Genomic DNA, 27,850 nt, shown 5'->3' with positions numbered 1-27,850 from the left:
CGTATTTGGAGAGAAGGCAGCTTCCCACCCCAGTGCTGGTGATTTTAACAGCACAAATGCCACAGGCACAGACTTAAGCACACACAGGCCTTTAAAGAGAAGAGCTGGTGTATCCAGCGCTGCTAGTGCCTCAGTTTCCCTTGGGAGTGCTTTTCCCACAGCAGTCTCGGTCCCTGGGGGCGGTGTTCTGCAACATACGGGCTCCTCTCATGTCTGTGAAGGGCTGCACAGAGGAGAGAGCATCTGCTCCCAGGAGCACTTCTGTTAGCTTGCCTGGGTGTGAAATAGCATTGCCTGCATCCCGGCTGGGGGGATGCTGGGAGGCTGAAACGGCATCTGACGGGGACAGCTCTCCAGCCCCCAGGCCTCGCCAGCGTGGGCTCAGCTGGCGGGGTCTCCACGCGCCCGCAGCTCCTGCCGAAAGCTGGGGAAGAGGCGAAGGTGACTGGGTGCTCGCATTGGCTCTCGACTCAACGCTGGCGTGTGCTGCGAGTGGTGTTGCTTTGTCTGGGTTTGCAAAGCCCGGTAGTAATCAGTGATAATTGCAATTACCTCCTCCCTCTCGTCAGAGTGGAGACCAACAGGTTATTTCCTGAAAAGCTTTTGTTTGTCTTTCCTGCCGGTGTTCCCGATAGGAAATCTGCCCTTCCTGGGAAGGGCAATTGGCATTGCTCTGCCTGGGGAGTTTGTCCATGATCACCTCGGGCTGGCTCAGCTTTTAACTCTTCCCAAGGCTTCAGGGGCTGGCAGGAACCGTGTGTTAAATGCTGTGCCATGTGGTTGAGGGCAAGGAGCTGGGAGAGCGACACCCTTATTTTGGCTGACCAGATTGTAGCCTTATTTTGGGTGACCAGGTACCATCTCTTCACATCGCCTTGAGTACCTTCTGCTCCAGAGCAATTCAATATCTGCATTAAACAGCGGAAAGTTTCGCTTTGCACCATGCAGAAAGTAACTGGGAGGGTTTTATTGTAGAAATCCCGCAGCTTCGGGCAGACGTGCTGCGCGGGCCCCTCCTAGCCCAGCTGCTCGTGGCATCCAGCGTGTCTTGCGACAGCTGAAGCAGTCTGGGAAGAGCGTGGCTGGTGGGTGGTTATGTTTAGCTCCTGTCCCCTTTCCCTGGAGCATATGCAGTTTTTCTAGACCTTCTTTTATTAGGCCTCCTCAAAATGCTCAAGTCCAGCTGCTGTCGCTGTTCTGATGCTTTTGAAGGATGTAAACCCAGATGAGGATGCTGTTGCCCTGTAGAAAACTCAGTTTTCCGGGGTAAGTGATCTGTGCCAGGGAGAGCCCAGCCTTGCTGGCTTGGCTGCGTGATGCACCCATCCAGAGCTGGGGGAGAAGAGTCAGAATGAGTCTTGGAGCAGCAAGAGCAGAAATTTGCATGGCGGTTTGTCCCCATGCACCTCCATACCTGCGTGCCCAGCTCCTGCTGGATGAATGCCACAAGCTAGTAAAGATTCATACAGTCCCACCTTAGAAAAACTGTGCGTGGAGCGTGCCTAAAGGCTTTAAACAGGTTTGCTAATCTCAGCCTGTGGTTTGGGAGCGGCCTTGTAATGTGCCCGTTAGAGGAATGTAGTCAGCGGGGACTGGGGTTACTGGAGTACCAGCGAGTCACCAGAGGTTTTTAATAGCCAGCTTGGCACGTAGCACCCAACCCTCGACCGGTTTCTCAAAGCTCTGGAGGAGAAGGTTGGGTTTTGCAGCACCTCGTCGTGGGGCAGCTCTGGAGCTGGAGAGAGGTGGAGGAGAGCTGCTCTGCTCACAGCTGTGCACAGCTGGATCTGGAATAGGTTTCTTCAAGGTGCCATGGAACCAAGCCTTCAAGCTTCCCGAGCCATCGCTGCTTGCTCGGGCAGCATCTCCAGTTGGCTCTGTGTTTTCCTCCCCGTATGAAATGCTGTAGCTGTTGGGTGACAGTCCAGGGCGCCGTGGGTTTCTCAGTCTTTAATAGTAATTAGGTCTTTCTTAATATCTGCTGTTCTTGCAGAGTGTCCTTGGCTTTTCTTCTGATTTGAAGGAGAAGTATTATCTAAACATAGGACTGGAAATTGGGAGCTGCTGGATTCTCATGCCAGCTCTCACGCCGTTCACTTGGGGACTTGGGCAAGTCCATTTAATGTCTTTTGTCTCTCATTTCCTTTTTACAGCTGGGAGGAAATTAATACCAGCTATATAAAAGACTCCCAATTGATCTGTTAATTTCTTGTGAGTGCTTCGGAGATAAAATGAAGGTATGTGCCTTTGCTGCATTGGTTCTCCCTGCTCTCAAAAAAAAAAAATATTCAAGTGTTTCTACTAAATGCCTCTGTCCGTGGATTGCCCTCCCGGCGCGTTACGGCAGTGCCTGGGCACCTTCTCCTCCTGGGAGGGCGATGCTGTGCTCCCTGCCCTCCCTGGTGCGTTCCCCAGTGCTCTCTCAACCCAGCCGAGGTGCCGCTGGGTGAGCGGTAGGCTGTGCCCCGTCCCAGCCTGGTCAGAGGGGGATGTTGGTCCCAAAAGGCAGCTGCTGTGATGGCCACCTCCTGCAATGGGAGCCTGCAAGAATGCTCCCTGCAAGCTGCCAGGAGCCTGCCTGTGGGCTGCCTGCTGTGCCACCGCTTCCCGCTACACATGGGGCCATGCAGGCGTCCTGGTGTGGAGTGGGTGGGGGGAAAAAAAATGGGTTTTTTAGGGTTTGCCTGTGAGTCGCTAGCTGAATCAGGGGCAGGTGAGTCAGGGAGGCAGCGATCGCCCCTGCCCTGCCTGTGAGGGCAGCTGCACCCCGGCACTCCTCTGCCTGTTTCGGAGAGGTTGTCCTGGACGTGGGCCTCCCCCAGATGTGGCTCTTGCAGTGGGTGCCCCAGGTCAGGGCCAGCTCTGCGGGGAGGTGCTGGCTGGGCTGGAACCCTGGGCGGGCTGGTTCCTAAACCTAAGCCTAGCCTAAACCTAAGCCTAAGGCAACCGAAAGCACAAGTCGGAGTGGTGCCGACGGGGAGCAGGATGAGTCCCTTTCCCACTGACGGATGCCAGCACCACAATTAGAGTTTGCTGCAAGCTGCTCCACACGGCACAGCAGAGCCAACTGTTTAGTTTGGGTTGATCTTAATTAATTAAGGTATCTTTTAGAGTTGGAGGGGGGAAGATTAGAGAGTGCTCGGGCTGTCGCTGGCTCGCCTGGCTGACCAGACCTTCTGGGTCAGGGCAGCAAGGTTTAATTGGGAGGAATTGCTGCTGGCTGTTTGGCGCTTGTCTGCAAAGTCGCAGGCTCGGTGGCACGAACGTTTGCTGTCTGGTTTGCAGAGCTGCAGGGAACGCCGGGTGTTGGACCATGCAATGGTCTCGGCGGGCTTCCCTGAGCTGTCCCATGCCGGGCGCTTGGGAAGAGAGAGGGACACAACCTCTTCGAATGGGGCAATAGCTGAGAGGGCAAACTGCAAACCAAGGAGCAGCCCCCTGACCCAGCTTTGTGCTGGAGGGGAGAGTTGGTGCTGAGCCTGGATTGCGCCCCAAGGAAGAGATCTCTCCTTGTTACCGTTGAAATTCTCTTGGTCTGCGTAAGCAGCTTGTTTATAAGTGTATACAACAGCTTTCTGCAAGGGGGTCCGCCCATCCTGGCAGGCTGATATCCAGGGTGCCTGCAGATGATTCACAGCTCTCCTGCGCGCCTGGGATTGTTGCATCCTCCTCCCGCTTTGCAGCACTGCGGTGCTGCCATCGAGGTCCCGCGACACTCGCGTCTCACTTGGCTGCAGCACAGCATTCTCCTCCCCTGCGACCTTCCAGCAAGGCTCTGGGCAGAGAAAATGAGATTTCCCTTGCCAAGGGGAGCATTTTGCTTCTGGGGGGGTGTCAGAGCAGGTGGGGAGCTGGGCTCATATGCATGCGGCTCGTGACTCCAGCTGCTGCAGGATGCAGTGACACCTTTGGTTGTGTTCCCCAGGCTGCTCAGCTTTTGGGGACCTTTCTGCATCTCCGAATCCAGCCCTACACCGAGGGCACAACCTCGTGGTTTCCTGGTGGTGCCGTCATCATCCATGGGTATTTCTCTGCTGACGTTGCCCACAGCTGGGAGGGGGCTGCATTGACAGGGCATGACGTTTGGCACCCCACATCCCTTTGGAGCCAGGCGATGCCTGCCACGGCTGGTATGGCCCATGGTGGAGCTAGCAGCTCCCACGGGGCCTAAGCAGGCCCTCCCAGGGGAAGGCAAGGCCCTGGCACGACGGTGAGGATTAGAGGCACATTCCTATGTGATGTTGCTGCAGGCACTGAGTTAGCAGGAGAGGCTTTGCCCTTGCCCTGCCATGGCTATTGCTGCCTGCACGGGGGCTCGTGGACAGCGTAGCTCAGCTCCTCGCCCTCTGCGCTCCCAGCAGCATCGTGGCCGCGGCGGGGTGGGGAGGAGCGGTACCTGCCTGCTCACCCTCCCCTCCGTGCCCTCCTGTAGTAGCTGGTTCAACAGCATGCCAGACCCATTCCTGCTATCACCAGTCCCTACGGCCATTGCTTATCCTAGCACCTGAAATGCATGAAATGCCTCTAAATAACTGCTCTCTGAAAGGCTCCAGGCATGAAATAGCATGGCCTTGCACCCCAGACCAGCTCTCTGCTCTCCTCTCCATGGCCCCTTGACCTTGCAGAGTGCCAGACCAGCACGGCTCCTGCTGATGCCCTGCCATCCGTCCCCCATGGGCACGGGGCATGGGGAGCTCTCAGCATCCTCCTGAGGAGGAAGGCTCTGGCTGCAGCTTATTCTCTGTTTATCCTATTCTGGGGCATGGGCTTTGCTCCCCGAAGGTCCCCAGGGGACAGTGAGAGCTGGGAAAGGCAAGCGTGTGTCTGCTCTCCCCAGCTGCCTCAGGGTGCAGGGTGTCTAGACTTGTCTCCCCTCCCATCAGAGGAATTGTTCGGGGCCTGCCAGTGGGAACTGGCTGCAAACTGCTGCTGCAGGAGGGTGGTGCAACTGGGAAACTGTCAGACATGGCAGCCCTGCTGCAAACCCCCTGCCAGCCCCTCCTGGCCATAGGGATGCCCATCATGCTGTGATGCTAGACCGCCTGCTTTTGCTAACGTGGCTGTGTGTTAAGGGCTTGACTGAGCCGGTTTGCACGAGTCCTTGCAAGGTCTGCAAGGGCCAGGCCAGTGCAAGTTATTGGCTGCTGTGGCTGACTGGCTAAGCTGCAGCAAGGTTGTTGCACGCTGGTACCTGACAGTGTCTGCTTTTTGTTCTGTAGCTTTCAGGTTTTGATTCATTCGTGGGCTGGCCCGATGCTATCAACACTGTTCTTATCTTCTGCAAAGCAGGCAGGGTCCAGGCAGGTCACCTTCTCATGCACGTTTGCCTCGCCATGGGCGTTAGGGCTGAATACATGAGATTGAGTGAGCTGCAGGCTGTACCAGGCGGCTCTCGGTCTCCTATCGCAGGAAACTCTTTCCATTTGCCCCTGGTTTGTTTGCAGTATGGGGGGAAGAGAGGGAAAACAAGGGGCAATTCAGCGGCTGCGAGGTGGGACCCAGCTGTTTGCACAAGGTCTGTAGGCAAGGGGGACGGTAATGTTCGAGAGAAAATAAAACCGTACCTTCGGCAACTAGCAACGGGACTTAATGGCTATTGACTGCCGCAACGCAACTTGTAGGGACGTTGTGTGCGATCCAGCTCAGAACTGAGGTCTGGGAGTTGGCCACGGTCACAGCTGGGCTGTGCTGGGCACCTTGCGTTAGGGTGGACAGACCCTGCGGGGACCCAGCCCGGGCAGAGCGGGGCCAGCGGCCATGGCCTTGGTGGGTCTGAGCTGGCAGAGCTCTGCGGTGCAGTGCGGGGCTTCGTCTCCCTCCCCACCTGCGTCCCGTGCCCTGCTTAAAGCAGACAAAATGGTTGTACTCGATCCCCACTTCTTGCAGACTGAAAATGTCTGGAGGCTGCACCGCAGTGCTGGATGCTCGTGGGTTTTAGCCTGAGTCCTGAGCATCAGGCTGGTCACAGCCCCCTGCCCGCAGGTGGCTGGGGTGCAGGAGAGTGATCCCCGAAATCAGGGCTGGATGTCTGGCTTTTCCCTTCTCTCCCTGTGTTTGCTCTGCACACCAAGCCTGCGGTGAGGTTTGGGTGGGTGCCGGCTGTGTGGCCCCTGTCTGGTATCTGCATTAACTCAGTGAGTCACAAAAAGCGTATAAATTAATTACATTCCTGGTTCTTGGCTTTTCTTCCTAATTAGTGCCAAGAAAATAATGAGGTTGGAGTGAAACATTTGGTTTGATCTGGAGGAAATTGTTTTGCTTAGGAGCTCTTTCTGTACTTGTATCTTTAACAAAAAAAAAAAAGTCAACTTCTAAATACGAAATGCCATTTTGGGGTGGAAAATCCAAACTTTTCCATTCTGGACATTGAGGCTTCTCTTAAGGGTTGCCCCAAGCAAGCCAAATTGCTGAAACCAGCCCAAAGAGAGCTGCAGGAGAGCCCTCGGGAGAGCCGGGCCTGCATTAAAGCCCTGCTCCGTGGTGAAGCAGAAGAGGGTTTGGCAAAGCTGAGGGGCTGTCTGTTTGCCACCGGTCTGCGGCGGGGCCCCACACGTGCCGTCCCAGCAGAGCGGCTGCCGGAGCGAGCCGTGTCGGTGCTCAGGAGGGCTGAAGGTTCAGGGCAGGTGATGACGTTGGAGCTCGTGAGACGCAATGGATGTAATTTAAGTATCATGGCTTTACCTCCTCCCCTTGCAGGGTGACACAAGCTGTGGCTTTGCTCTATTTTTAGGTGTAAATCACCAGCTATTTAATTCCTTTCTAGCAAGTTAAATGTTCATCCCCTTCTCTCGAGACTTCCCCATTACATGTGGTGGCCGTGCCGGTGCCAGGCGTGTGCCGCTCTCCCTCTGCGCCCTTCCCCTGGCTCCTCACTCCCCGTCTTTGCAGGGAGGTTGATGGGTCCGGCTCCATTTTACAAGGGAGGCTGCGCAGCAGGGCTGACACGCACTCCCAGCAGCTGTGAGACATCCCGCGAGGGTTGTGCTGGAGGCCACCAGCGATCAGCAAAGCCTGGCTGATCTTTGGGCAACTGCAGCAGCGGCCCGTGGTCGGGTGGGGAAAGAGAGAAATCCAGCTCCTTTTTGGGGAGGAAAGGGGATAAATGGAGAGAAGCTGCGACCAAAATCTGGGAGCCTGAAATGGGTTTTCCCCCAGGAGCTGGTTGCAAAATGTGGCCTCGGTGGGGTCGGGAGCAGAGCACAGCCGGATTCCCACCAGCCTCATGCTGCGGGACAGAAGTCTCGCGGGGCAGCATCCCATCGGCACGTCTGGCACGAGCCCCAGTGGACCCGGGGGCGAGGAGGGCCTGCGGAGAGGGAGGGAGCGTGGTGCCTCGCCAGCGTGAGGGATCTGATTTAGGAACCCCTTGGCTGGTAAAGCCGGAGCTAATGAGATATTGGCGTGGCAGGAGAGCTGCCAGCAGGGATTTCTGTTCCTGCAGGGCTTTAACCCTGCCTGGGGCTTAACCCCGCATCCTTGACCCTTTACCACCCGAAAATACAGAGCATGAAAGCCAGGTCACAGTGGTCTCGGTGCTTTGCAGACCCTGGAGCCCAGCCCCAGCCCTCCTCCCTGCCCCGCTGTTTCTTCAAAGCAGAGAAAAAAGAAGAGGACGGTGCTGGGTAGTGGCTTTGCAGATGACTAGTCCCCATGGCTGGTGACACATCAGTGACTTTGTGGCTCATCCAGCAAAGCTTCCACATGTCAGGGCTCTTCGTGGTCCCTGTGTCCCATGGAGCGTGGGAAGGTGTCTGCACCTTCCTGCATCCCTTGGCACCGGGTTGATGGTTTGCTGATGACGCAGAGCTGCTGTGTCTCTGTATGGCCCACCTGGCCCCTGCCAGCCTGGTGTCCTAAAGGGTTAAAGTGGCCTTTGGAGGGGCCCTGGTGCTGCTGAGACACGTGTGTCTCCTCCAGCCGGTGCTCTCTGCAGTGTCCTTCAGAAGGGCAGCCCTTCTGAGCATGCCTGCTCCCCCTCGCCGCCTCCTTTCCGACCCGTGCCTGCTCCTGGGGCTTTTCCAGCACCGCAGCATGCTCAGCATCCAAGCCGTGCCACCTCTCTGTCCCACCCTGCAGCCCAAACAAGCACCCATGGGTCCCCAGGGCTGCAGCGAGCATCACCTGGGGGGCTTCACCACCCCCTCACCCAGACTAACCCCACATCTACCTCCTCTCAGAAAAAATCATCCAGGGGGTGGAAGAGCTGTCTAATCCCCAGTTAATAATTGTGTAATTTCTCTCTCGGGGCTGCTGCCTGCCTGCTGGAACTTGCAGCTGCTCTAATAAACTTCTGCAGCCTGGGAGGATAGAGTGTTTTTGTAACCGTTCTCATTTCTGGTGCCTCCTCTTAGCTAGCACGCATCTTCCTGGAAGCAGCCTGGCTTTCCCGCAATGCTCCCATGCGTGGGCGCTTGGGAAGCCGGGGTGAAGCCACAGGAGCATCCCGCTTAACCGTGAACGTGCCGAGCCCTCCCAGCCACGCCGCGTGCTCCCTTCCCTCCTTCCTCCCTGTTTGCCGGGCTCCAACTCAAACACCGACCAAGCTGAGCGTGTGAAGTGGGTTTTCTTCCCTCCTCCTTCATGTTTCTTTTTCTCCTGTGAAAGGAGGGGACGTTAACCCCAGCCAAATTCAATTCAACCTGCAGCTGTAGGAGGAGGTGATGGCTGATGGCAATCCTGTCTGCAGGGACGGCTCGTGGGGACGAGTGTGCAGTGGCTCTGGGAGCCAGGGGGACCCCATAGTGCTGGTCCCCAGGGCTGGCACGCTGTCTCATGGTGCAGGCTGCCTCTGGCATCGGCATTATATATATATTTATATATATATAGATATATAAAAATATTTTTTAAATTTTATTTTATTTTTCATTTACCACCTCTGAACACCAGTATTTCTTAGGACCACGGGGATTGCTCTTACAGCTCCAAGCCCAGCGATGTCCCCGCGGTGGGAGATGTAGATGTCTCCAGACCTGGCCTGGAGCAGGGAAGTGTGTGAAGGCTTCACCTCCTTTCTTTCGCCAGAAGTGTTCTTGTGAAGTGTTTGATTAAAATGTTATTAAAATGTTCTTTCCACACTGCTTTGAGAGAGGCCTTTAAAATTAGGGGAGCGCTGCCAGAGCTCTGACTAAGCCTGACCTTGGGTCCCATGCCATATGGAGCGACATGGGTGGGACGGGGAAGTGCTGTCAGGCGGGGAGGGAGGGGACCTTGCAGATGCCGTAGGACACGGCGCCTGTGGTCCTCGGGGCTTTCTGCTGTGGGATGAGGCTGCGCTGAGCAAAGGGGAATGCTCCCTGCTCCCTTTTGCAGGAGGTTCCCAGCACCGGAGCCACCTCGAGAGCAGCTGTTGGTTTGGGAGCTGCAAATCATCCTCTTCTGGCCTTGAGAGAGGGTTTCCAAATTGCTGTGAGCAGCTCGGGGCATGGAGATCACCTCTGTTTTAGCCGCAGTGCAAGAAGCATCACCTCAAGCAAATGCTTGTGTGGGACCTGGCCCATTTTCACAGCAGCGCTCCCCTGGGGCGGGGATGCTGGGTCTGGGTTGGGTGCCCAGCACTCTTCCCTCCATGTCCCTTCCCTCCGTATCCCTTCAGGCTCTTCCTGCCCAGGCTGAGGATGGAAGCAGATCAGATATGGTGGGTTTTGAGTCATTAGGCAGCGAAGGAGCAGATGCTGCTGGATGGAGCTTATATAATGCCAGGCACAGCATCCGGCCCGCACACTGGGGCTGCCGTAACCCAGATACAGCCGAGGAAGGAAAAAACCACACATAGGTCAGAGTCTCTCCCAAGCTGTTCGGTTGGGAGTAAATATTTACATGGCACTGTATCCGGCAGCAGCCAGGGCCCTGGGAAAAGCAGCCCAGCTCCCCCTTGGTAGGATGGGGATGAACCTTTAGCAGCTGAAATGGGAGCCCTCGCATTTGCTGGGGTGAGGCTGGAGACCGAAGCAGCTCGCCGTGCTGGGGCCGTGCTCAGGTGTCTTTGTTCAGCTTCCACAGCCTCCAAAAGACAAGCCTGCTTTATGCACCTAGGGGAAAAATCATCTGCCTTGCTGAACAATCCAACAGGCACCAATGGTTCTTGCCACCGCTGAAGCTGCTGGAGGAAAATTCCTGATGTTGCCCTCGATTGCCTGCACTTGGGTAGAAATGGCCCCATGCAAATCTGCTGACACCAAAAGGAAGACAACTGGTGTTCAGAAGCTGCAGAGCAAACTTTTGCAGCATGAGCATCGCCTTGCAACAGCTTTCCTTGCCCAAAATCTCTTTAATTTGAAGGATGGTGATTTCCTTGTGTCCTTCAAGTCCTTAGACCGCGGTTAAAACTGGAAAGCCAGTCCCCAGCTCCTTTCTGCCCTGACCTGAGGAAGAGCTGGCCACCAGCAGAGAGCGATCCCCGCAGTCGCCTTGCTGGGCACATGCAAGCCGGGGTGCGTGATGTGGGCAAGGAACCGTTTTCATAGGAACTGTTAACTTCTGGATTTCCTTTTCCTTGTGTGCTCAGGCTCTCGGGGTTGATGTTCACTCAACTGTTCTTGCTTTTAATAGTTTTGGTGGTGTTTGATGCTGTTGATAGGGGAGCTGCTCCCATGGAGTTTGTTTTCCAAAGGAAGAAACTTGGATGACTGTGTGTGCCCTGTGCTGGTGATTTGGGGATCGTGGGTCGCTCTCAGGGAAATGGGGTCTCAGGGGACTGGTGGGGTTCAGGAAAAACAGCCGAAACCCAGTGGGTGCTTCTCCACAGGAAAAGCTGCTCCATGTGCTCGCCTGCCCGCTCCTGCTCATCCCTGCTCGTTCTCCGGATGCGGATGTGCCGGAGACTGGCTGCCTCATCCCCTCCTCTCCCGCATCACTTGTTTATTCAGGGTGTGCTGGCAGCGGCGTGCCGGGAGTCTCGTACGCCTGGTGCAGGTGCTGCCTCTCCATTACTGTCCCTTGCTCCTTAGGGAAGCGCTTCCCATGCAGCTGGCACGAGTCCTGCGGAGCCCTCCCAGCCAGGGGGACCTCTTGGATGCCGGCTCCTGCCCTTCTGCTGTGGGAAAAAGCACTTGCTGCTTAACAGAGGACGATGAAGGAGCATTGGGGATCTTGCTGTCCCCCCTCCCGCTTCCCGGCTCATCCCGGGTTTGTGCTGGCAGCAGAGGATTTGCAGCACCCACTGCTGCAGATGAGTCCCAGTTTGCAGCAGGGCCACCACATCTGGGGATGGGTGGGTGGCATCAGTAGGTACCTGGGCAGGCGAGCGGCACAGACAACTGCTGTGCAAATAACCTTTTACCAAAGCAGCCGGGAACAGGAGCCTGGGGGTTTTTAAGGCTTATTATTATTATTAAGGCTATTATGAAGACTTATTCCCCTTCCCGCTGCTCCTGGATGTGCCCGTGGCCGGGCATCCTCATCACCCAGCATCCTGCCGCAGCCTCCCTCTTCCTCCAGGAGAGAAATTCAGGTGCAGAGCTGGGATCGGGCCAGTTTGCCCCTGCCTGGCATCACCCCTGCGGTGAGAGCGTTTCTTCCCATTAATCACCCCCACCCCAAAGTGGGATGCCAGCCCGGCACTCAGAGCAGGATCCCAGCAGGATCCCAGCAACAGATTTGTACCGATGAGCTTTCGAGTGCTCTAAAAATACTGAGCAGAGAACGTGGGGAGCGAAAAATGGCTGAGATTCAGTGAAATCAAAGGCATAATTAACATGCAGCCCGTGTGAGTATATTTTTAGGGCCCTACAAAAAGGCTCTAAAACATTGAATTCACATCAGCACACGAATGTTCCAGTTTAATGGGATCCTGGGGCCTGTGGGCAAGAAGTGAGGGATTCTTAATTGTCAGTGTTTGTGTTTTATTCATGATTGAATGTACTTAGCAAGCAAAAACTGATTTGCTGCAGGCTTCTCGCTGCTTGTGTGGCTTTAAACCTTATTCTGGCCAGGGCTGGCGTATGCTGAGATGGGCAATTGCCCGGTGTGCTGGAAGGGCCATTTGTTCCTGGTGTTCACATGAGCTGTGCTTGGAAAAGGGATTATCACCTCCCCTCCCATGGGGAGCTCCCTACCAGGGCTGCTTTGGGGTGCTCAGCACTTGCGTGGGCTCCGGCGGGTATTGGAGACAGAAGAAGAATCCCTTGGGGGTAAATCGGGAACTGCATCCAGCCTGGGAGGTGCCTGAATGCAGGTGGCTGGACATTGGGAGAGCACTGGGAGAAAGCTCGGATGCTTCCCATCTCCTCCCAGCTTCCCCTCGTGCCCAAACCCGAGGGCCACAGGATGGTTTGCTCAGAGATCAGTGCTGCTGCGGCAAAGACAAGGCAGAAACCAGACTGCTTCCCCCATCTGTCTGGCACCCGAGACCCACCAGAGCCACCCAGGTGCTGCCGAAACGGCACAGCCGGGCTTGCATGGAGCCTTGGGTGTGATGAAACCTCCAGCCCCTGTGGTGTTGGGCTTGCCCACGCCGGAGGCAGCGCCTGCAGCTCAGGTAGAAATTTGAGGTCTAATCCTGCCCTCAGAGACCTGCGTTTGGCTGTGGCCGTGGCCAGTAGCTGACTCACTGCCTGTCCTTAGGGAGGGACTGGGGAAGCAACCGCTTTTCCCACCAGAGCCGGATTCGTGCGGCGCCTTCACCGCTTGGCTGCACAGGTGGAGGAGGGATGAGCCGGCACCGCGGCGCAGATGTGGTCCCTGCAGGCTCGGCGGCGGGGGACGGGGGTGCTCATGTGGTGCAGAGCCGCTCTGGATCATCAGCGGGATGGTGGCTCGTTAGGGAGGGTTTTTTTTTAATCTGTTGTGAAATGATGTGCAGATGGCACAGCCGCCCGGCCGGAAGGAACGGAGGAACACGGGATGCCAAGGCAGGGTTCCTTATTTTAAACCGCTTCCCTTGCCAGGGAACAAATGTGCCACACTTCAAAATAATAATTATAAAGCCTGGGAGAGGATCCAGGGAACCCAAAATCCTTCTGTGTGTATCAGCACGTTGGCTGAAGTGCTGCTTCGGTTGGCGTCGTGCTGCCTGCCCCACCCGGCAGGCAAATGCCCGCATTGCCAGGACTGTGTGTGGTGGATGGATGTTGTCCCAGCGGGTCATGGCTGGCGCAGAGGGCTGCATTAGGGGTCATGCTGTGATTCAAAAAGGGGAAAACGAGTTCCCTCTTACCTCGCACCCCAAGGAATAGCCCTGCACCGCGAGGATATGTCCTGTCCCTGCTCTGTGCCCGGGCACAGCCCTGCCTGCAGGGAAGGCAGGCGTTGCTGCAACCGGCCTTATAAAACCTCCCAGCTTGTTCCTGAAGCTGCAGGAGGGGGAATAAGGAGCCGCTCCAAATGCATCCTCAAACCCACCGAGCACCAGCTCCCCTCCCTGTCCCCTGCGTCAGGGACACCCAGGGATGGGCACTGCGCTGCTGCCTCCTGCCAGAGCCTGGCGCGCTGGGCGTAACGGCACTCGGTGGGCAGGCTGCCGTCTGACGGGAGGTAAATGCCAGTGCCTACGTGTGCCCGGGCTTAGTAGCTGTGATGGGAAGAGCTGGAGCCAGCGACAGCTTGTGTTGTGAGAACTGCCTGTGCCACAAACGGCTGTCACGGGGGCCTGGGGGTCCCCTCGGAGACCCCGGGGTGCCCGGAGGGCGGCTGCTGCCTGTTGAACTGGAACTCGCTCTTATTTTCCAAACTGAGATCAAGCAATGCCAGGGTATGTGGGCCTGGTGAAGCTGCACTTTCCACTTTACAGCGTGGGAGTGTGGGGAAGAAGGGGGTTAGGAGGGGAAACTGAGGCACGCAAAGAGCAAATGATCCTGAAGAGTACAGGGAGGGCTGGGAACTAGTCCCTGGCTCCCACAGGGGTGTCCTCCTGCAGAGAGCATCCTCCAGTCGCATAACCAGTGTGTGTCTTGCTTTCTCCTCCTCCTTCCCAGGCTTCCACGTGATCCCTTCGGTGTCCAACATCGTTCCTGAGAGCTGCTTGCTCATCGTGGTGGGCCTTTTGGTTGGGGGGCTCATCAAAGGGGTGGGTGAAAAGCCCCCTATCCTCAAGTCGGACATCTTCTTCCTCTTCCTCCTCCCACCCATCATCTTGGACGCTGGCTATTTCCTCCCTTTGCGCCAGTTCACCGAGAACCTGGGCACCATCCTCATCTTCGCCGTGGTGGGGACAGTCTGGAATGCCTTCTTTTTGGGTGGCCTGATGTACGCCGTGTGCCAGCTTGGTGGCCCTGGCCTGAACCACATTGGCCTCCTGGCCAACCTGCTCTTTGGCAGCATCATCTCGGCCGTGGACCCGGTGGCCGTGCTGGCCGTCTTTGAGGAGATCCACATCAACGAGCTGCTCCACATCTTGGTCTTCGGGGAGTCCCTTCTGAACGATGCCGTCACGGTTGTAAGTGGATGAGGGGGATCGGCCAAGGGGATGGGGTTCCCTTTGGTGGAGCATCTCTGGGTGGTGGCACCAGGATGGGCAGCTGTCTGTCAAGCCCTGAGGGCAGAACCATAGACTGGGCCATTGCAAGCTGCCAGGTGCCTCCTGCCAGCTGAGCTGCGGCAGCTCCGCTTGCTCTTAGCTTTTTGCAGGTGCAAAGCTAAATATAGCGGCTTAAAACACCGCAGAGGTGGGTTAAGGTGAAGCGTTTTACTTGGCGGTTTGGGGAGGCCGAGAGCACATTGCCAGCCAGCTACCACCTGTCGATGAAGAGCAGGACTGTGCCCAGCGCCTTGGTCTCCTGGGAATCTGCTCTCCTGGGTGAAATGGCTGCCTGCTGCTGTGCTCATGCCTGTCCTCCCAGGGAAGGCGAGCAGGAGCATGGAGGGGCTGGTGCTGGGTCAGGCAGTGCTGCCATGTAGCTGCTGCTCCCTCCTGTCTCCTTCCTGATGGTTCCTGATGTGGTCTTCCTTGCTGTCCCCCAGCTGTAGCACCAAGGAGGTGTGAGGACAGGACATGGCCAGCTGTGGCAAGGGGAGAGCTGTGGGGGCTGCAGCCAGGCTGGCATCCTGCCTGGGTCACCCCACAGCCCCCATCTTTTGAGCAGCAGCTTTGCAGGGACCTTTGGGAAGTTAGAGGGCCAGGCCACCCCGCTCTGGGGCCATGCCATTTCCAAAGGACGTCTGTGTCCAGGTGCTGGCTTGGCTGTCAGCGCGGCGTCCTCCTCTGCAGAGCTGACCTCTAAATTTACTTCTAACCCACTGCTTTTTCCTGGCTCTTCTCCCGTATCCCAGCTGTCTGCTTCGGCGCTGGCTGCTCAGCACACGGCAAAGGCTGGCAAGGAATGTACTGTCCCACCACAGGGCTTCCAGGCACTTCTCCCCCACTTTTGGCCAGAGGGGCTCCCTGCAGGGTCTGTGTACCCACTCCCATCCCTGGGGAACACTTTTGCCTTCTGCTGTCACGTCTGTCCCTGCTCGTGTCCCAGGACCCAGCCCTGGCAGGCAGGAGCTGGCACCTCGCCCTCTCTCTGCTTGCAAGCGCTGCCATCCCTGCAGGATGCCCTGAAGCCCATTTCCCATCCTGACACGGCTGTGTCGGCTTCTGCTTTAAAATCTCTTCAGTAAATGTATTTGGGGTTGGGAGGAGGTGATACAGCCCGGGGTGGGCTCCTCTTCGAGGTCGCCCTTTTGGCTACAAAATGGCATGAGGGTTTGGGTTGTTCTCTGGGCTGAGCAGGGCAGATGTTGGCTTTTCTCTCCATGTGGCTGTCGGGTGTCCCCCAGCCTGCATCTGTCCTGGGATGGATGCTCGTTGGGAAGCAGGAACAGTCTCTGGCTGGTTCAGACCTTGACCGAAGCCCCTCCTGGGACAGCAGTCAGGGCTGTGTTGGAGAGCAGAGCTGTCCCAGCCACGTCTCTGATGGCACCATGTCCCTGCGAGCCATGGAGGACAGGGAGCTGGTCTCTATGGGTCTGTGTCTTGCACAGCAAAGCACCACCAGCTTTTTTTGGCATGAGGCTTGGTCAAGCACAGGACCCAGCTCAGGGTCACCAAGCACTGGCACACCTCATCTCAGGTGTGCCATGCTGGGTACCTGCCTGGCTCCCTTTGCTGCTGCTCTCCCAAGGAAGGTCCCTGAGCAGGTCTCCTCCGAGGTGAGGCTGTCTCTTGCCACTGGGACAGTTTGAACCCCCCTCTCCCTTCTTCCTCCCAGGTCCTCTATCACCTCTTTGAGGAGTTTGCCAACTTCGAGCAGGTGACCATTATCGATATCATCCTCGGCTTCCTCAGCTTCTTTGTGGTGTCGCTGGGCGGTGTCTTCGTGGGCGTCATTTATGGGGTGATCGCTGCCTTCACGTCCCGCTTCACCTCCCACATCCGAGTCATCGAGCCCCTCTTCGTCTTCCTCTACAGCTACATGGCGTATCTCTCCGCTGAGCTTTTCCACCTCTCCGGCATCATGGCGTGAGTTGGGCATGGGTGGGATGAGATGCCCTCCTGTCCCCAGGACCATTTGGAGGATTTACTCTGGTGTAACCGCAGCCCTCTGGCTGTCCCAGCATGGCCAGTACATGCCCAGTGAGGACCAGAGGTGTGTTTGGGCTGGGATATGCAGGGAGGCAGATGAGGGAAGTGACTCTGAGTTGTCCGACAGATCCAGGTGCACTGGCAGCCCATTGCCCATTCTCCTGGGCACACAGGAGCAGGCAGGGCCTGCTGAGCACTCAAGACGGCATGGTTTTGTGCTGCCTGGCTCCAGTGCTTGCTCCTGCCCTGCCAGGGGGGAAGGAGAAACCCCATGTTGCCTTCTCTGGTGGCCTTGAATAATTGCTGGTATCTCACAAGCCCTGTCCTGCTCTGAGGTTTGGTATAAGAGGACAAAATACTGCTGCAGGGCCAGCAGTTGGGGCTGTCCCCATGGCTGCTGAGTGCCCCCACCTTGCCCCTAGGCTCATCGCCTCTGGCGTGGTCATGCGGCCTTATGTGGAAGCCAACATCTCCCACAAGTCCCACACCACCATCAAGTATTTCCTTAAGATGTGGAGCAGCGTGAGCGAGACCCTCATCTTCATCTTCCTGGGCGTCTCCACCGTGGCTGGCCACCACTACTGGAACTGGACCTTTGTTATCAGCACGCTGCTCTTCTGCCTCATCGCAAGAGTTTTAGGTGAGGTGTCAGTGTGGTGGCAAAGTCCTTGGGGATGGTCGTGGGTGATGGGCAACTCTCAGGGCCATGAGGCTCAAGTTTGCCTTGCTGGGGAGACTGGAGTTGACTGGGCAGCACTGCTCCACCGTGGGCATCAGCCTTGCTGGTGGTTGGCTTTGTGGGGAGACGGGGTTGAGTCCAAGTTTGTGCTAGACATGGGGTTGAAGCTGGTGAGGGGTGTTGGGATGAGCGAGAAGGATAGCCCCCACCTGCACCCATGGCCCCGAGGAGGTGACACTGCACTGGGCTGCAAGCTGGGCTCCTGGGGGGTCTTCTTCAGGGCTGGTGGGCATCCTTCACCGTCCGCTCACACGAGGCCCTGCCCCGCTCCCCCAGGCGTCCTGGTCCTCACCTGGTTCATCAACAAGTTCCGAATTGTGAAGCTGACGCCGAAGGACCAGTTCATCATCGCCTATGGGGGCCTGCGGGGAGCCATCGCCTTCTCCCTCTGTTACCTCCTGGACTATAAGCATTTTGGCATGAGGGACATGTTCCTCACAGCCATCATCACGGTCATCTTCTTCACAGTCTTTGTGCAGGTTGGTGGCACGCAGGTGGTCGCAGTGCAGTTTCAGAGGGAAAGGGGGTTATTCAGTGAGCCTCGTGTGTGTGTGGAGAGTGAGGAGCATGTCCCCAGCCTCCATCCCTGACCCTGTCGCTGTCCCCCTTCTCCAAAAGCTCTTGAGGCTGCCAGGTGACACCGGCGGTGCGGAGCCCCGTGGTTTGGCTGTGCTGAACCCATCACACTCCCACCAGTGTGCCCTGGGGAGAGGTTTAACTCACCCTCCCCATTCTCTAGGGCATGACCATCCGGCCCTTGGTGGACCTGCTGGCGGTGAAGAAGAAGCAAGAGACGAAACGCTCCATCAACGAAGAGATCCACACGCAGGTAACCCACGGTGCCCGGCCGGCCCTTCCCGCGCGCTTCTCTTCGCCGCCTTAGCCCTCTTCTCTCTCTGCTTCTGCCACCTCCACCGCTGTAACCAGGCGGGTTTACGGAGTGGGAGCTGCCCTTAAATCAGTGCCCAAGGTAAGGGGGGACGGAGCGGGTGCTCTCCCCCATCTGTGTCGTCCAGTGCCCACTCCAACCCAGACCTCCCCTGTGCCTGGTAGAGCAGCAGCCCGGTTGTGTAGGACCGTGCTGCCCTCCTGAGGCCCATCCTGGACCCACAGCCCTGATTTTGCACCCCCTGAGTGCCCTAACCCCTGTGTCAGCGTGGGTGTTGTGGTGGGGAGAGGGTGGGCAACAGCCCTGTGAGCTGCCTACACCTTGGACCTTCTCTTCCAGTTCTTGGATCACCTTCTGACGGGGATTGAGGATATCTGTGGTCACTACGGGCATCACCACTGGAAGGACAAGTGAGTGTGAAGGTTTGGTGACTAGCAGGACTGGTGGCGGAGATGGGGAAGGGTTTGAATCGCCACCCGGCAGGTTTTGCAGCCCTGTGCTGGATTTTTCCCTGGGCTGTAATATCCACACGCACACTCCCCTCAATGAATTACGGCCCTGGGTTGGGTACGAGTGGGGCTGCAGGGCCGCACCCCTTCACCACGCCACCCACAGCATGCCCACAGCAGTGCGGGAGCTGCTGGTGGCTGGTCCCTGCAGGAACTCAGGACCATCCATTGTGGGTACAAGCAGCTGCTGGGTGTTTTGGAGGCTGCCTGGCTCGGGAGGGAGTCGGGGAAGGTCTGGCCTGACTGCGCTGGTGGGAACTGAACCATCTTCTGCTGACCTGGGCCAGGGATGGGAAGCTGGGAGTGGGTTCGAGGGCAGTGGGAGGTCTGATGTATCGCTGCTCCTCCTTTCCCCACGTCCTTGGGAAGGCTGAATCGCTTCAACAAGAAGTATGTGAAGAAGTGCCTGATTGCGGGGGAGCGGTCCAAGGAGCCCCAGCTCATCGCTTTCTATCACAAGATGGAGATGAAGCAGGCAATCGAGCTGGTGGAGAGTGGGGGCATAGGCAAGATCCCCTCTGCTGTCTCCACCGTCTCCATCCAGTGAGTTCCCCGGCCCTGGCCACCCTGTGCCTCTGACGGGCCCCTGGTATAGGCTGAGCACTCCCTGCTAGTGGCCACAGGGCAAGCAGCCATTCAGTCATGCCATGGCCATCGCAGTGTCACTCTGAATCCTGTCTGTCCACGCAGGAACATCAACCCCAAGACCCTCCCTGTGGAGCGCATCCTTCCGGCCCTGTCCAAGGACAAGGAGGAGGAGATCCGGAAAATCCTTCGCAACAACCTGCAGAAAACCAGGCAGAGGGTAAGGTGTCCCCTGGCCACCGCTGCTTCCCTGGGCCCTCAGGGCCAGCTGGGCCCTTAACCACTGGTGTCTCTGCCCTGCTGCCCCTTGTGTTCCTGGTCTGGCTCTCCCTCCCCAGGAGGCTTTTCCTCCGGGGATGGCGCTGGGATAGTGCTGAGGGGGAGGCTGGCTGGGTCAGTGGCTGAGCCCAGGGTTTCAACCCTTGCTGGGCCAAGGTGGGTCAAGATCAGGCATCCCAAGGCAGCACACAAGGGACGAGCCACCTGCTTGCCTGGAGGTGCTCTGCCCACTGGTGGCTGTTTCATCCACCTCCAAGGGAAAGCATGCAGTGACCTTCCTTTGCCTTTCCCTGTGTTTTTTTTAACCCGGCTCCTTTTCTTGGGCCCTTTTCCCAGTTGCGATCCTACAACCGGCACACGCTTGTGGCTGACCCCTACGAGGAAGCCTGGAACCAGATGCTCCTGCGGAGGCAGAAGGCCCGGCAGCTGGAACAGAAGGTGTCAAGGGGATGCTGCGGAGGATGGGGGGCTGCGGGGGGCTTCCCAGCCTGGGAAGGACATGGGTGTCCTGCATGGGGAGGGGGCTGAGGTTCAGATTTCAGTGGGGGACCTCAAGCCTTGAGGGTCCCTGCCCTCTGATCCCCCCAGTGCAAGGGCAGGCTCCATGTAAGTCCTTGCAGCATGGCTGGGAGGATGCATGCACGTCCTCTGCATCCCGCTGCTGCTTCTCGCTCATCCCTGTGGCCTGGGGTCAATTCCCTGCATCCCCTTCCCCATTTATCCTGGCCACTGATGGAGACGGTCCTTGTGCTCTGATTCCAGATGAACAACTACTTGACAGTGCCGGCTCACAAGCTCGATTCGCCCACCATGTCCCGGGCTCGCATAGGCTCAGGTAGGTGAGACTGAGCTGCTGGGGGAGCGCCACTGCCGGCTCCTTGCTGGGCATCGCCGGCACTCTGGCGCTGATGCACTTGGAGGCTGCGTTGTGCTGCACCCCCCAGCTCCTCTGCCACCTCTCCAGCCCCGACTGTCCCTGTCCCGCTCCCCCGTGCGTGATGCAGCCAAGCCCCGGGCATTTGCTCTTCTTGAGCCTGAGCTCTGCTGCGTGCAGCCTGGGCGCACGGTGGGCTCTGCCTGAGCAGAAGCACCCGGCTTGCTTCCCGGCACAGTTCCCATGAGGAAGCGAGCTTGGCGGGGCGGTAGATCTGTCCAGAGCTGGGCCCGCTCCGTCCACGCAGCCGCACTTCTGGCCATGCTCCCTGCCCTGTGCAGGGGAGAGGGCCAGGAGCGCTCAGCCCTGAGACCTGCCCTGGCCTCCCGCCTTCTCCAGCACGCACTGCCGTCTGCTCTGCCGTCTTCTGCTCCTCCTGTCCTGTGTGTCCTTCCCTGTCCTGGGGACAGTGTGACGAGGCGGGGCGGGGTGTGGCGGGGTGGGGGGGGTGGCGGGGCGTGGCGGGGCGGGGTGGGGTGTGGCGGGGCGGGGCAGGGTGTGGCGGGGCGGGGTGTGGCGGGGCGGGGCGTGACGGGGTGTGACGCGGTGTGACGCTGCTGCCGGCGCCTGCGGAGCCGGCGGTTGATCGGCAGAGGGCAGCTTCGCCCCTCGCGAACGGCGCTGTCCTGGGAGCGGGGCTGGGCTGCCTGGAGCGGCTCCAGAGGGGGTGCGGAGATCAAAAACAGGAATTAAACAGCAGACTTGGAAATTAGAGAGAGGGTGAGCGCAGGCATCGCAGCCCCAAACATCGGGGATGCATTAGCTGAGGGGCCCCGAGACCCCGCTTCCCCAGGTTTTCCTGACGCAGTTTGTTCGTGATGCTGTAATACGTGAGGCCCTGCCTGACCCCTCTCTGCCCCCCCCAGACCCGCTGGCCTATGAACCCAAGGCGGACTCGGAGAACCTGCCCATCATCACCATCGACCCGGCCTCCCCGCAGTCCCCAGAGTCTGTGGACCTGATGAACGAGGAGCCCAAGGGCTGTGGCGGCCTCCCGCCCTCGCCCGAGGAGGACGAGGAGGGGCTGGTGATGCGGGTGAAGGAGCCTTCCTCCCCGGGTACCGATGATGTCTTCACCCCAGGGACTGGCGACAGCCCCAGCAACCAGCGGATGCTGCGATGCCTGAGCGATCCGGGGCCTCGGCCAGAGCCAGAGGAGGGGGAACCCTTCATCCCCAAGGCCCAGTAGCAGCTGATGCACGAAGCCTCACACAATGCTACGTACAGTTTTTCTCTCTCTCCATTTGTTCTTCTTTCTCTGCTCTCCTTTTTGGTTTCCTCTGTCACTACACACTGGGTTTGGGAAGGGGAGACCATCCTGGATGGACTGGGATTGCCAGGACAGCTCTGCCCAGCAAGCCCTGGGCTGGCCCCAAGGAGCAGGGAAGGAGCCCCCGGGACGCACCGGGCTCCTCAGCCGCCGTGGCCTGGGGGTGACGGACGATTTACTGCCTGGCACTGGGATTTGCAGGAGCCTCGCAGCCCTGGCGGGGCTTTCCTGGAGGCTGCCCACCCACTCGGGACCTGCAAGCGGCTCCTCGGGGCAGCTGTGGCCGGCGCAGGGTGGGCTCCAGCGGGGGAGTTGGGGGAGCCTGCGGAGGCTGCCCCGTGGCACAGCTTCGCCTCTCCCCAGCATGCGTCTTACCTGCCCCCTCACCTTGCTCCCAAGCAGAGAGATGGGAAGACGGGAGCCAGGCTCTGCGCCGGGGCTGGCGCACCCACCACCTCACCCGGCACCCTCCCCGGGACCTCAGGCTCGTGCCGCTGCTCCCTGCCTTGGCTGCTTCCCCGGCAGGGCCGGCTGCCACTCGGGAACCTCTCCTCCGGCCCTGCATTTCACACCAGGTCTTGCTAAATAAATATCCTATAGCCATGCAAGGGGGGAGCCGAGTCCCCTCTCGCTTTGAGCGGCCCTGCAAGCCTGGGCTTCTCTGTCCCTCCTGGAACCGCTACCTGTCACCCGTTCCCGCGGGGACCCTCTGCCAGCCTCAGCCCCTCGCCCTGTGCCTGCCTGGCAGCGGCACCGGCTGCTCCTTAACCAAAGACGGTGTCCAGGCTCCCCGGGCACAAAGACGGGGCATGCAGGGGGTTTCATTTGCTACATGGTGGGGATTGTTTTTCTCTCCCTGCAACTGAGAGGCTCTGGGGAAGAGCCGGGGGCCGGCTCGTCCAGCGTGGGGACACGTTAGGGCTGGGAGACGGTCTCCCCCTGCCAAGGGGGATGGCTGGGGGTGTCAGGGGTCCTGAGTTTGGAAGGACCCATCTTTCCCCAAGGTTGGGCTGGGACAGAGCGTGGGGTGTTCAGGGGACTTGCAGCCCTCCCCGGGCTCAGGGTGTCCTGCATTGTGCTCAAGCATGTCACCTTGTCCCCCACATGCCACCCAGCTCCCACCACGTGCCACCCTTCGCCATGGGTGCTGCCTCCCCCATGCTGCGGGGTCTCATTGCCCCCTCCCCAGGGAGCCCGGGCTGCTTCCCCCTCCCCGCGCTGTGCCTTGCCACACGTCCTCTCTGCCCCGCTGCCTTGGTGGGCACCCGTCCCGTGTGCCCACCCGCCCCACGTCCCGACCAGGACCCCGGGGACCGGTGTGCACGCAGCTTCGTCATGCCGGGGCGAGAGCCCACGTTGCTGCCTGCGCCTGCCTGCCTGCCCTGCTCTGTCTCCAGGAGGAAAAAAAGCAATGAAAATTCTCTTGTATAAAAAGGGAAAAAACACATGTAAAGAGAATCTTGGTTTTTATCATGGATATTCTAATAAATTAATGTTAATTTTTAGTGGGGTTTTTTTCTGGGTGGTGAGGCTCATACCCCTGCTGCGGAGTCCTGGCTGTCCCAGATGAATGAGGCAGCTGCGAGACCTCATCCCCATCGCTGCTGGGATGGAGGGTTTGTCCCTCGCCTTCCCACCGTGGCTTGGGGAGACGGGGAGCCCTGGCCGGGAGTACTTTTTAAGCCGTTCGCAACTTCAGTGAAGACAGAGGCTCTGCAGAGCCTGGGCTGCCGCATCCCTCCCTGGGGCTGTGTCGGCATGAGGGTGTGTTGGGAGGGGATGGGCTGTTTTTCTCACTTTGCAGGGGGAAGAAGGCAAAAGGGAGGTCCTTTTGCAGGAGCCCAAATTGCCCCACCGTGGCCCCAAGGTGCTGGCCAGGCGTCCCGGGCAGCTCTGCCTACCCCGAGCCTAGTGCGTTGCCCCCGCTGCTGGCAGCACCTGCCTGTTCCGGCTCCCTGCCTGCACTGTGGGGGGGCTTTGGGGGGCTAACTGCTCCATCCCCAGGGGAGGGGGCTTGGGGACATTTGAGCCCTGTGATTTTTCCTCTGGGTTTCCCCAGGAGCTGGGGCTGAAGCCGGGCCCTCGGCGAGGAACCGGTTCCCACCAGCATCCCGCAGCTGGAGAGAGGGAAGAGGCTGAAGGCAGTGCCCAGGCAAGGGGCTGCACCCCGACCCGAAAATCCCCCAGGAAAGACCTTCCCAGCCCCAGCAGCGCTTGCACCTTCTCCCCCCAAAGAACCCCTCAGGGCCGTGGGTGCCCCGGGGTGGCTGGAGCTCCTCGCTTTTGGGCAATTGCAATGGGAGCGTGTTTCATCGCTGCAAATTAAAGCTCTGATTCAACGAGGCCGTGACTCACCCCCTCACCATCCAGCAAGCGCGTAATGGCTGGTGTTGCTCATGTGCTTAAAATACCTGAAGCCCAGGGTCCTCCGTGGCCCCGGGCTGAGACTTGGCCTGGCCACCGCACCCCCAGGGTTTCCCCCTTGCTGAGGGGTCCCTGGGCAGGATGAGGTGGCCGGGGACGTGGGGCAGGCGATGCCATGGTGCCCATGGTGGTACCGGTTCAGTGGGTGCCATCCTTGCACCGTGCATGGGGTTCGGGGTGGCTCATCCCCGGGGCAGCGATGCCAGTGGGGGGACCCTGAAGCAAGAGGGTTTGGCAGGAACAGGCAATGCCAGGCCTTGGCTCCATCCTCGCTGGAGGAGAGCAGCAGTTTTGCCATCCCAGCCCAAAGGGTGGGAGCGCTGAGAGGTGCTGGCTGCAGCCCAGCAGCTGGGTGATGGCCGCCCATCCCGGGCGCAGAGGGGAAAGCAGGAGCGCGGGGCAGCCCCAGGGCTGCCTGAGCATCTCACCCGCCCCACGTGCCAGGGAGCGGCACGTGCAGCCGCCCTCTTGATTTTGGTCATACCTTTAATGCGAGAACTCACCAAACCGAGGCATTTCCAGGATATTCTTGTTTCTGTCTTAAGGGGTGAGTAACTTTTTTAATGAGGGAGGACTAATAACCCCTCCAGGCATGGGCTGTCACCGCTGAGCAACTGCCAAAGCACACACAGCACTGAGGCTGGGGGTGGATGGGCCCCGGCGCGAGCCCCCGGCCCTGCGGTGCCGGCGACAATGCCTTTTCACCGTGTGCGGCCCTCCTCCGTGTCCTCCAGCCCCCGGCTCCCCCTGCTCGCTCCCAAAGCATGTCAGGGCTGTGATGGTGGCACCAAGGACAGGGAGAACAGAGGGACCCTGAGCGGATGACCTTGTCCCTGCACACGCGTGTGCCGAGGCGTTTATCCCCCTTCCTGTAACCCCCATCCGTGGCGATTAAAGCGCTGCTGCCTCTGCAGCTGCAGGAATCTGCCCCGGCCAGGATGGCTGGGCTTCCCCGTGCCTCAGTTTCCCTCTGCATGGTCCAGCACGAAGCCCTGGCTTGCAGCAAGGGGCAGGGGGAGAGCAAACGGCCCCGCAGCCCTGCACTGCTGCACGGGCAGCGAGGACCAAGACCCCTCAGGAAGGGCCGTGATGCCACCCCTGGCATCACCGGCTCCGGGCTCAGCAGCCACCCAAAGCGGAGCTCCCCGCTGGCTCCCCAGCTTTCCCAAGAGGAACGTTAGCAGGGTGGCTGGCGCGGCAATGCCAAGCAGCTTGCAGGCAATGGCAAGGGATGTGCCCGGAGCTGCCGCCACCCGTAGCTGTGCCCAGGCATCACCCGAAAACCCAAAGTGAAGGGACCAGCTGCGTTCTCTACCAGGCTCAAATTAGTGGCATGAGGATGGCTCGTCCCTTGCCACAGCTTTAAAAGCACACATCGGGCCAAGCCAAACAGCACGTGGTGTCACTGGGAAGCCACCAAGGCCGTGACACACAGGTCACCGTTCACACTGCAAGGGGACCAGGCAATGGGGACCTCCCCGGCTGGTGACATCCTGGGCAGCTCCGAGGGGGCAGCTTGGTCCATGCCCCGTTCTGGGGCCATGTCAGTGCTGTGTCCCCCTTCCTGTGCCCCAGTGGTGCCGTGTCCCCCCCGCGCTCCCCGGGCAGCATTTTGCAGCAGCCGAGGGAGGTGACGGGTGCCATTCCCCAGCTCTGTGTCACTCACAGTAATAACACCCTGCGCTCCCTTTCATCTCAGGGACTCCAAGGTGGCCCTCTCCAGGGTGAGGACATCCCAGCGTCATCACTTATTATTAATTCCAGGAGGCAGCGGGGACGTGGTGGGGTCTGGGGGTCCTGGCCAGTGACATGGGGACCCTGGGCTGAGAGCAGAGCCGTGGCAGCCCTCGTGCTGGGCAGCGAGCACGGGTGCTCACCATGCAGCTGCGCTGCCTGCAACACTGAATTTGGCCTTGCTGTGGCCACTCGGGGCCACGGAGGAGCCGGTGGCACAGCCCCAGGGACACAGGTGTCCTGGCAGTGAGGGTCTGGGGGCAGCAAGCAGCGGTGGCACCTCTGGGATGGGCTGTGCGGGAGCAAGTGGGGCTGGACCTGGATGTAAGGGCCTGGGAGGTGTCTGGGAGCGGTGTTTGCCAAGGGAGGCTTTGGACATGGCCAAGGAGGAGGACTCCACCTCCTAAACCCAGAGAGGGCGCAGGGAGGCGGGCATGTGCGTGGGAATGGCAGCATGTGTGTGGGGACAGTGGCATGCGCGTGGGGACAGCAGCACGTGTGCATGGGACGGTGGGCATTCGCATGGCGCTGGTGACGTGGGTTCATGGGGATAGCAGGCAAATGTACGGGGACAGCTCATGTCTGCATGGAGCGGGCTGGTGCGTGTGCATGGGGCAGCCTGGCATGCAGAGGTGGCCAGTGCATGCACCCGACAGTGGGTGCATGGACGGGGACAGCTGCCACGGGCATGGGGACAGCCGGTATGGGCATGGGGACAGCCTGGGACATGGCTGGCGTGTGCGTGGTGGCGATGCTGGGGCAGCTGCTGTGGGAGTGGGGCAGGAGGGATGCCCCCGCCCTGACAGGGAGCATTGCTGCTCCCCCGGGGCAACACTGGGTGACGTTGGTGGCTCTGGGAGAAGGGCTTGGTCCCTCCTGCTTGCTCAGGGAGCTGGCACACACCCTGCTTAATGGCGGGTGGGACAGAGCCAGTCCCACGCAGGTCCGGGAGTCCCCGAGGTCTCTCTTCACCTCCAGGCTGGGCTTTCACCCCCTGCCCTGCTCCCCCAGCTCCTCCAGCCCTTTCCCCCAGCTCCCCCACTGAGCAGCCCATGGTGGGCACTCAGGGCTGCAAAAGGTCCCCAACACCCGGGGGGCCCCACTCGGATGGGGGGGCTTCACCTCCACCCCCCAGCCGCCCTCCCGGCAGCCCCTGCCCCTCTCCATGCCCCTGGCAGTGGGGTGCCCTGTTCCTCCCCACGCACACACCAGGGCACGTCCCAGCTCCCCCCCGGGTGATTTCCCGACAGGGCGAAGCCGGTGTCCCCCGGGGCAGAACCGAGATGCTGCCGACCCCAGATTCATGGGGAGAGTGGGGTCATGGCACCCCCGAGCCCCCATCCCCCTGCCCAGCCCCTGGCACCATCACACCCCTGAAGGGGCATTGCAACCCTCACACCATCACCCTTGAGGCAGGATCCGCCCTCATTTCACCCCAAGACAATGATTATTCCTTAATTGCCAGCAAAACAAACGAATAAAGCCCGGGCTGGCCCTTGCTGAGCTGGAAGGAAACAGCCTGGGTGCCATTCCCAGTCCGGGTTCGCTGCCGGCAGCTCTTTGGGATAATCGTTTGGTGATGGATGCTAATGAGTGGCTCAGCCAGTCCAGCCGGAGTGCGTCAGCTCTTTTTAATGGGCCGATGTTTTCTCCGGAGCAGGCAGCACGCCTGTCCCTCTCGGCCCTCTCGGCCCAGGCAGCGCCGGCGTGCGTCTCCCAGCTCATCACCAGGCCACCAGCTCGTCCCCCCAGCTCCTCCCCAAGGATCTGCAGTGCCTCGTTCATCCCATCGGCTCCACAGCCGCATCCTGCCTCACTGCCCAGGGGTGTCACAGCTGGTGGGGTCCCCCAAACCGCCCTGCCCGTGGGGTGCTCAGCACCCAGCCAGCCCTTCCTCCTGCACCCGAATCCCCCCGGCCGGACCCCCCAGCTGGGCTGGCAGGGCGGATCACTGATCCTGAAAGCCATTTGGCCCCTCTCAGCCTCTTGGGAAACTCCTCCTGATCCGGCTCTTTTGCCGACAGGATCAAAGGGGTTTTGCAACGG

At 59.4% G+C, this 27,850-nt stretch overlaps 1 protein-coding gene across 1 annotated transcript in view; it reads left to right on the top strand.

The window, feature by feature from the left end:
• Positions 1–23,151, top strand: part of SLC9A1 (solute carrier family 9 member A1) — a 31,484-nt gene extending 8,333 nt beyond the window's left edge. The window contains exons 2-12 of the mRNA XM_009470908.2: positions 13,911–14,371; positions 16,128–16,378; positions 16,864–17,081; positions 17,457–17,659; positions 17,920–18,009; positions 18,409–18,479; positions 18,948–19,121; positions 19,269–19,383; positions 19,779–19,880; positions 20,205–20,277; positions 21,243–23,151. Coding sequence (XP_009469183.2) covers positions 13,911–14,371; positions 16,128–16,378; positions 16,864–17,081; positions 17,457–17,659; positions 17,920–18,009; positions 18,409–18,479; positions 18,948–19,121; positions 19,269–19,383; positions 19,779–19,880; positions 20,205–20,277; positions 21,243–21,565 — 2,081 coding nt within the window. The 3' untranslated portion in view covers positions 21,566–23,151. The remainder of the gene's footprint in view (positions 1–13,910; positions 14,372–16,127; positions 16,379–16,863; positions 17,082–17,456; positions 17,660–17,919; positions 18,010–18,408; positions 18,480–18,947; positions 19,122–19,268; positions 19,384–19,778; positions 19,881–20,204; positions 20,278–21,242) is intronic.
• Positions 23,152–27,850: the final 4,699 nt, after the last annotated feature.

The sequence above is a fragment of the Nipponia nippon genome, unplaced genomic scaffold, assembly GCF_047370975.1.
Source record: "Nipponia nippon isolate SJK-2023a ecotype South Korea unplaced genomic scaffold, ASM4737097v1 scaffold_23, whole genome shotgun sequence".
Classification (NCBI taxonomy): Eukaryota; Metazoa; Chordata; class Aves; order Pelecaniformes; family Threskiornithidae; genus Nipponia; species Nipponia nippon.
The sequence above is the reverse complement of the archived record's forward strand: the minus strand, read 5'-3'. Positions and strand labels throughout refer to the sequence as shown.